The following is an 8,799-nucleotide window of genomic DNA, read 5'->3' as shown; positions in this document are numbered from 1 at the left end:
CCAGAGACCACAGCCCAGAGACAAGGCCTTGATCCCTGGTTTTGCTTCTGTTTCATTCCATGCTATGGTTTGTTCATCTAGAAACGAATATAAATAGCAGCCACTTGTTTTTCTGGCTATACAGTCAACAGACTTTACTAAGAGTTGTTTGTAAATTATTTTGAGGCTCTGTGATGAATGTTGCTATACCAAATAGTTTATTTTAACCTCATTTATGTATATGCTGATGTAGTCATGCTCACATACATACGGGTTCACAGGATCAGCTTCTCTTAAGCTGTCCACAAATGACTTTACATGACTATGCCATGTAAAAAGCTTTACATGACTATGCCATAAAATTAGGGAACTGGATATTCTGGAGTTAGAACTTGATGCATCAGTCATAGTAAATGTATAATAGAGCTACAAAAATACGCATTGACACTAAGTGTGATCAAATAATATAAACAATATTCACCAAGTAGTACATTTACGTCTAGGTTTGCATATATCCCTTATGTCAAATAGACTCCACTGGCATTTCTAGGTTTAGTTTCATATTCTACTTTGTATTTGATCATTCGGTAACACTGGATAACATTATCATTGAAGAGAATAAATATTGTGCAGGAGAAATGATGAGAATACTGTACTCTGTCAATTCTCTTTATTCACAGCAGTGAAACTGCATTAGTGCAACAAATTCCATTTTATTCCAGAGCGCAGTATGCCTACAACAGAGAGCAATACAAATGAATTAAAAGATATTGATTATGTAGAAAATTAAGTGCAAACTACTTAAAAACATCTTAAGTGATTGGATGTAATAAAATGGTACCAATACAATTGCACAGCTGGCAAAGCGAGGGAGAAGAAAACAGTCACCCCAGTGTCGATGTTCACAGGACCTGGCTCCTAGGCTTGGCTTTTCAACTTGAAGCTTGACAAACGCTGTTTCTGCTGTGATCTGGACAGGTGGCAGTCCCATCGCAGCGCAGGCGCCGGCATTACCACCCTCCTCATTTAGACTTTACATCAAGTCTGCGTGAGCTCCGGCTTGAAATCAGACTCGTCGTGTCTATAAGCAAAAGGGAACGCTTATTTATTAACACTAGTTCTAAAGAACCGAAGGTGTTACATAAAGGACCACTGTTGGTTTAGATTACACAATATATTTAAGGGGCATATGATACATCAGAGGACTATTTATATGTACATTTGAAAGGAACTCTTGATTACCTAAAATAATTCTTCTCAATGATCTAAACAGATCAACACTGCTAAGAAGGTGCAGAAAAACAATTCGGCAATGGCATAAAATAAAGCTGTCTTGTTTGCAGGCACACAAAAGGATTAAAGAGTATAATTTTACTCTCTTCGACCAAATGAAGTCCTAAATTGGAAAAGCAGCTCCATCCAAGGTCGCCTCTGTTGTTTCCAAAAATATCTCGAAACAAACGCAAGAGGGGCACTTTGTTGGGTGTTATCTGGACATATATAGTTTCAATCAAATTCTTCAAGAAGTGTCAGAATAAAAGTCGAACCTTAGTTTGACACTGCCAGGTCACTGCAAGTGAATCCCTTCAGAGCTTGAAAATAACTTTGATAACAGAATTAAGAACTAGGGGATGTTTTCTTTACACTTAAAGAAAAAGCCACGTTAATTTGGGATGGAATTGGAATCACTTTTTAGCCATTTCATAAAAGGGCTCTACAATTCTTTCCGCTACACGGGGTGAAGTGTTACAGGTTGTGTTAATGATCCCAGGAAAATATTTATAGTGCTTTTTCCAGTACCTGAGTTCTCCCTTTGCCACTCGTTGTATTTTACAATCGACCTTCACTTCGTTCAGTTAAATCAAGCAGAAAAGAACCTTCAGTGCATATAGATTTTAAAGTGATGCATTTCACATACAAATGGTTGTAGTAAATAAAACCACAGAAGGAACAGTAAGCACAATGGTAAGAACCCACTATGAAGTATGCCAGGCTCCACCTCTTTGTTAGAAGAATTCAGATTGCTTTCTAGTTATTAGCTGGGGGAGATATTTTCCTAAGGAGACTTCAATTTGTCATTGCCCATGAAATAGTAAATGCCCAGTTTTCATTACTGTCTGCTGTACATTAACTAGATCTCTCACTGTTTCCTGGCTCACTTGTGCAGACCTGAGCAGCCCATGGAAAATGAAAATGAAGTAGAGAAATCCTTTAGGACAGAAAGATGCAACATGAATGTAGAATATTAGTGGAACAGGTTGTCTGTGGGTGATTTTCAATGTTCTGTTACAGTTCTGTTTTCTTTTTAATATGCTACAAAAACATGGCAAGCTTTAAAGCAGGGAATAAGGGAGATGGGTACAATGTTTTATAAATGCTTTAAAACCCTCAAAGTCTTTGAATGCTGCAGTCCACAGCCTGCTGGTTTGGAGCACTGCATCCTTTACCCAGCAGTTGATAAGCAAAATGCTTAGTTTTCCTGTGATTTTTAAAGCCTCAGTTTTTAGACTCCCAAATTAACCAGCCCTTCTTGCTTTTGGGAATTCTTCACTAATGGCTCTAAGATTTCTCTGACAACTGCCAGGAAATGCCTAAACACTGGTTTACTCACCAGAAAATGCTGCAATAATGTAAACCAATTAAACTGCTGAATTATTCATATTGATAACCTTAGAGTTACAACTGCTATTTCAAATAAACAGTAATCCAGTGGAAAAAAAAGGCATTAAAACCCCCACAACTTTGAGCTGCAGAAAATATTGAGATTTTTGGGGTTTTGTTTTCAGTGTGAACCAGTTGTAAAATGTATATAAAAATGGTGAGATTAATTCCTTCCTTATTTCCCTCTGTGGTTATTATTTGCATGTGATGTATGCCTTTATGGTTTTGTTCTTGTTGCTCCCTAAGGGCCAGGCATATTTGCTGTTCCATTCCAGAGAAAAGAAGTAGGGAGCGAGAAAGGGTTTTATCTTTGAAAACTGGCAAGATCCCATTTTCCATACTCCTCATCAATGGCATTTTTTCTGGTATTAGCAAAATGTGCAGGATTTGCTTTATCCTATTTCAAGAATAGACCTAATGAAGTGCTTATTGTATAAATGAGTGCTTTTAAAACTTGAGCAGTCACAATGAAATGTAGAAGCTTAAACATGACACGTTCTTCTGCAGTGACAGACTGAAACAGTGTAATAGACACTGGCCTGAGTAGCTCCATTTGCAGGAAAAGAAGTCCAGTTCCTGGCATTTCAGCAAATGCTGGTTCTGTGTCTCCTAATTTGCCAAAACATACTTTTCTCAAAACTATGAGGAATAGAAATGCAAAAAAAAAAAAAAGGTAAAAATATACATATTTTTTAAGATAAGAAATGTAAACAATGCCTTTAAATACAAGGTAATGCAGAAAGTTGTGTTTTAGTGCTAAACAGCATAAATACTTCAGTGCTAGATTTGTGCAAGACAGCCTCTCGTAGATGTCTAATAAAAATCAAACCATACTGCTAAGAGCTTGAGTACTTGGATTGTTTGTGCTGGGAAAAACTTCCACAACCATTTGATTTTTGTTGTAAGTTAGAATGTGTCTAATGAAACATTGATCTGTGTTGGATGAAAGTCATTCTTTTGGATAATTACAGTTCTTTTTTATCCTCTGTGTCTTATAAATCTGATGCTGGCCCTTTAATTCCTGCTTGTTCCGTCAGGAGGAAGAATACAGAGCTAAATCCAGCAGACCTTATTTTGGCAAAACTCCCACTGAAGTCAGCGAGGGTTTTGTGACAGTAAGGACATGATTTGTCTCACAGTTCCTGCTGATTATTTGGAATATGTTTGCTCCCCCCTCAAACACCAGAGCTTGACATCACCAGGGCGCAGTGGCTCACGGTGGTTTTATGTCTCTAATCTGGAATCATGGAAATCAGTGAAATGTAACTGTGAGAAATACCCTTTCCTACCCAATGACCTTGGAAATAAAAGACATTGCCTTGGGAGTTGGGAAGCTGGTGCCACAGAACTAAATGCTACAGAAACAGAGACACTGAGTATTTGGAGAACTTTTGAAACGAGCTGGAAATAGGTCAAAATCTGATCGTTAAGAAACAACTACCCAAGTTGGGTGTTGCCCAGACAAGTGGTACCTTGTGATAAAATTGTTGATTTGTGTAATACTTCCTCGCTGGAACACTGGTATGTCCATGAAAATGTCAATTCTGTTTCCATTATGAACTGCAATAGAGAAAGGCAGCTGGAGAGTTAACAGCGTTCCTTCAGCCCGAAACCTGCTGCTACAGATGATAACACGGACAGGGCGCACGTTCAGGTTCTTTAGTTTTTTTCTCTTAAGACTGTGCAAATACAGGACCAACGGGAGAAACCAGATCTGCAGGCAGACAAGACACTGGGGGAACAGCTTCCCACACTCGCTGTGTCAATGTGTCATGACCTTGCTCCCAAGGGGACACCCTTCCAGGTGACAGCACTTCAGCCTCCCTGGTCTGTCAGTCATACATCTATCTGACTTCACTTGGAAGCTGGCTCCAGGCTCACCAAACACTGCCAGAGTGGTGATTTAGGAATTGGGCTGATACTGCCAAGTGGCTCTGCATGGATCGCCTGCTGAGGACAGCCACCAGGACATTAGCAGTGAGCATTCAGTCACTGTTCATCCGGGCCAGACACAAAGCACTCATCTAAGGAGAAGCAGCAAGTCTCTCGCAGGATACATTTCATGTTGCTTACTGGGTACTACACTATCCATGCTTAGTAATCTAAACATCCTCATTGCAGAGACATTTTCTAGGCACTCAACTGTGGCTAAATACTTCTGCTGCGTTGTGTTTTACAACAGCGAGCAGCATCACACTGCAGAAAAGTTATTAAGCAAGCTCTGGAAATCAGTATGTTTAACCACAAATACAATAGCAGGGCTTAACTGTTATGATTGTGGGCAACATTAGTAGTAATATCCATATGAGTAAAGATATACAAATAAGCAATCCTAGGTTTGGGGTAGTTAATAAGAACATCTATTTTATTTATTATAGTTCAAGTGGAAGTAAAATGGTATCACTAATCTAAACACAATAATCTGATCTCCAGCTGGTGAAATGGTTGTCATGCACCACGTAGATGTACTGTTTTCTTATGCCTGTTTCTGATGGCTATAACTATTTAATCTCTTAGGTCCACATGGAACATGCCTGTAGCTCTCAAGACAGCTGAAGCCAAGGTGACTAAATAACACAAAGCTGCAGAATACTGTTGTAGTTTTATAGCTGGGACACTTCTCATCCAGTTCTGGGTGAAGACAAGGAGAAGCCTTTTGAAACAAAGCTGCTGCTCATGAGGGACCGCATGGATCAGTGTTCCAACAGGAAGACATTTAGTAAGTGCTGGAGCCCTTCACAAGAGAAAGGCTGTTATTTTGCCATGTAGTACATTTAATCTTATTAGTTAACCAGTTAGGCTATTAATAACTATTTTACTTTGTTATTAATAACAATAAAGTAAAAAAAAAATTGAAGCTTTTATTTGCAAGTTAGTAAAGATAAAACTGTGATTTTTGAACTCTCCCCTCAAGCCATGAACTAGGTTGAAAAGCCAGTGAACAGAAGCCATTAAAGTTGCATTTATGAAATGCCCATTTATGAAAAGCTAAAAATAGCATTTGAGTTTTTCCAATTTTCTTTTCATGACAGCTAGGATGATTTTCTGCTTCATCTCAGAAAGTCATTTTGCTGCTGCTGCTGCTGTAGTGTATAATCTGTGTGCCCTTTCTTGCTGCAGTACAAATGACCGAACTCTAATCAGATCAGAACAACAATCACGTCATCTTTGAGTAACCAGCAATAAACTGTTTTTACAAGGAAGAAAGATGAACTATTTTTAGGGGAACTCTGAACAGAAAACCAATACTCAATCTTATTCTACATCATTGCTATGAATGTCAAAAGCATTGCTTACTCCTGGGCAGCAGGCTCGTCCATGTAATACCTCTTTGCATTAATGGCCTAGTAAGATGGGGTTTCTAGGGTTTTGTTAAAAGTTTTGACTTGAAGTATGTAAAAATCCCCTTTCTCCCTGCCCTGTCTAGTGACTCTGAACCAGAGGCTGATTCCTAACTAACCTAACTGCCCATTTTTGGCGATTATCCCATGTTTTCAGCATGTCTCATCTCTAGTTGTCTGTGTTGTTTTACTGTTGCTGCCAAGCATTCAGCAGAACCCTCACCCCGGCCAGCTTTACCTGTGCCTGTGTCCTACACAACAGCCTTCCTTCCATACTCACTGAAAATGTGCATAGGGGAAACCTGCTGCTTCTCCTTGTCCTGGGAAAGCTCAGTGCAGCTGTTGAGAAAGACAATCTTCAGCTATTTGGCAGCGTGGGAGGGCTTACATGAGGATGTCCTGGGAATCTGTGGATCTGAGACCCACTCCTTACACATACCCTGCAGTTCTGAACCCTTTGATGGCATCCAGAATAAACGTCATTAAATGACCCATTCAAACCTTTTTCCTGTGGCCCAGCAAGACTCTTGTCACTGACAATTTACCTTCTTTCACCTAAGAACTGTAGAAAAAAAGAATACCATGCAGTCAAAATGTAGTCATCAGGTTTTATTTTAGTTCTGTTAACAAATATGTTTAATGCAAAGCCAAACCAGGAACTATATAACCACCATACTCTCCTCTTGAGATAGAAACCAGCAGATCTCATAGTTGGGTATCAAAGAAAGCAGAATTATTTTTTGGGTCCTAAAAAGACATTCTGCTTCAGGTGGGAAAAACTAAGAAGAATCCCAACCACCAAACAAACCAAACCCAAACCTATCTAGAAATTCAATAAGACAAGAGACTAAGGACAAACAGCCACGGTTTTGGTCCTGCAGACTTATCTCTCTGCTTCTGATCTCTGATTGTGGCTGAGAGGCACTCACCCAAAATGCTGAAGCGTGAGGGACAGTTTCAAGCCTCACCCACATTCCTCTTACCCCGGGTCAGCTCTGGGTCTCATGAGGCAATATTAAGGGCAGTGACGGTTGCCTGTGGCTCGTGGGTCAAAGCCAGGGGACACACAACCTTCCCTAATACCTGCTCTGCTCACCCCGACACACACAGGAACTGCTGTGCTGAATTTACATCTCTTTGAGTGGTGTAATCACTTTGGAACCACTCTGCACTGACAGAACAGCTCAAAATGTCCTTGGTGGAGAAAGCTTTTAGTCAACCACCGTTTACATTTTCACAAGGGCAACTCAGAAAACCAGAAGGTGAACGTGCAAGAGAAACACATTTGTTACAAACAACCACCAAAGAGAATGGAAAAAAGCTCAGACTCCAAGTAATTGTTTTCAGAGCCTACTCCTGACGCTGGAGCAATGAACTGTCTCCTGGAAGCACAATCACTGGAATTCAACCGTGCAAGGAAAGTATGATGAGGAGTGTGCCGGCGAGGTCTGGGCAGCTCAGAGCCAGCGGGGCTCCATTCTCACCAGTCACACTAGGTGAATAAAGACAATAGGGAAGGAGAAGGCCAAGCCAGGAGGTCCACAGTTAACACAATATCAGGTCCCAGGCCTTGCAAAAACATAACCTTAGTGATACAGAGTAAGGAGCAGAGCAATTACGTAAGTTTTCTGTGACCCTGGAGAAGGATTTCTTTCCCTTTGATCTCTCTGCAGATGAATGCCATTCCCAGCCTCATAAACCAAAGATTTACGATGAGGTTCACCCCAGAGCAGCTCTCACAGCAGATCTTCCTAACCACATTATGTTGCTTCTTAAACAGTGGAGGAAGAGCTTCCTCGAGTGCTGAGCTGCTCTCGTTGTTTATCCACCAAAACCAAACAACATACAGCAAATTGTAGAAATGATGAAAGCAGCAGTATTTACTCAGAGTTTACCTTTAAGAAGCCAATGCAATGTCCTCCCACTTTATGTTGGTGTCAGGAGTTCATAATACAAGCCTGTCTTTACCTCCTTCCTGGATGACTTGACCAATGGCCGTTTGGTTTTGTTGTTTCAGAAAACATTCCCTCTTACATTCCATTAACTGCTCAAAATCCTGCCACATCTTAATTTGCTTCATATTTGGACCGTGATTTTCCCGGACAACTTTCTGCTTCTCACGTAATTTCTGTTAAAAATACAAAACTATTAGTTTCTAGGATGGTTTTGTGCCACAGGAACTGCTCGCAAAGGCACCTTGCAGTGACAAACATTTTTATATGCTACTGAAACATCATTTTGTTCAAGTTGCTGACACTCTCTGCAAGTGATAAATGCATCAACACCTGGGACTTGGATCTTTGTACGCATTGGCAAGGATTTCAATGGTTTTAAACTAAATAATAGTCTTCTCTATCTGAGAAGTTGTGCTAAAATCTGAGCTCATTTCCATACAGAGCTCTTGCCGTATCCAGTTGCGACCTGCAATGGATTCATATCATAGAATGATGGAGTGGTTTGGGTTGGAAGGGACCTTAAAGCTCATCCAGCTCCAACCCCCTGTCACGGGCAGGGACACCTTCCACTACAGCAGGTTGCTCCAAGCCCCTGTGTCCAACCTGGCCTTGAACACTGCCAGGGATGGGGCAGCCACAGCTTCTCTGGGCACCCTGTGCCAGCGCCTCAGCACCCTCACAGGGAAGAACTTCTTCCTAATTGGAATCACTTGAACCTTCTCTTCTCCAAGATCATGACATTATAAAACCAAAATCAATGCTTTACAATTAAACCCACTATTAACAGTGGCAACCCAAACCTGTACAGATTGCTCCCAGACTGCCTCAGAAAAAGGAAACTTACAAAAGAGAGCTGTTTGGTG

At 40.6% G+C, this 8,799-nt stretch overlaps 1 protein-coding gene across 5 annotated transcripts in view; it reads right to left on the bottom strand.

The window, feature by feature from the left end:
• Positions 1 to 634: 634 nt before the first annotated feature.
• Positions 635 to 8,799, bottom strand: part of IFT81 (intraflagellar transport 81) — a 47,322-nt gene continuing 39,157 nt past the window's right edge. Inside the window, exons 18-19 of one of the 5 annotated variants that reach the window (XR_003993778.1) lie at positions 4,113 to 8,109; positions 635 to 3,279 (exon numbers count right to left, since the gene is read on the bottom strand). Coding sequence is in view for 1 of the 5 variants with exons in the window: in XM_030501669.1 (XP_030357529.1) it covers positions 7,927 to 8,109 (183 nt within the window). In the remaining 4 variants the exon portion in view is untranslated. Of the gene's footprint in view, positions 8,110 to 8,799 lie in introns of all 5 variants that reach the window. The other 4 variants (XR_003993780.1, XR_003993779.1, XR_003993781.1 and 1 more) reach the window with 4 other exon arrangements.

This window comes from Strigops habroptila, chromosome 11 (assembly GCF_004027225.2).
Source record: "Strigops habroptila isolate Jane chromosome 11, bStrHab1.2.pri, whole genome shotgun sequence".
Lineage (NCBI taxonomy): Eukaryota > Metazoa > Chordata > Aves > Psittaciformes > Psittacidae > Strigops > Strigops habroptila.
This window is presented reverse-complemented; position numbering and strand designations above follow the sequence as displayed.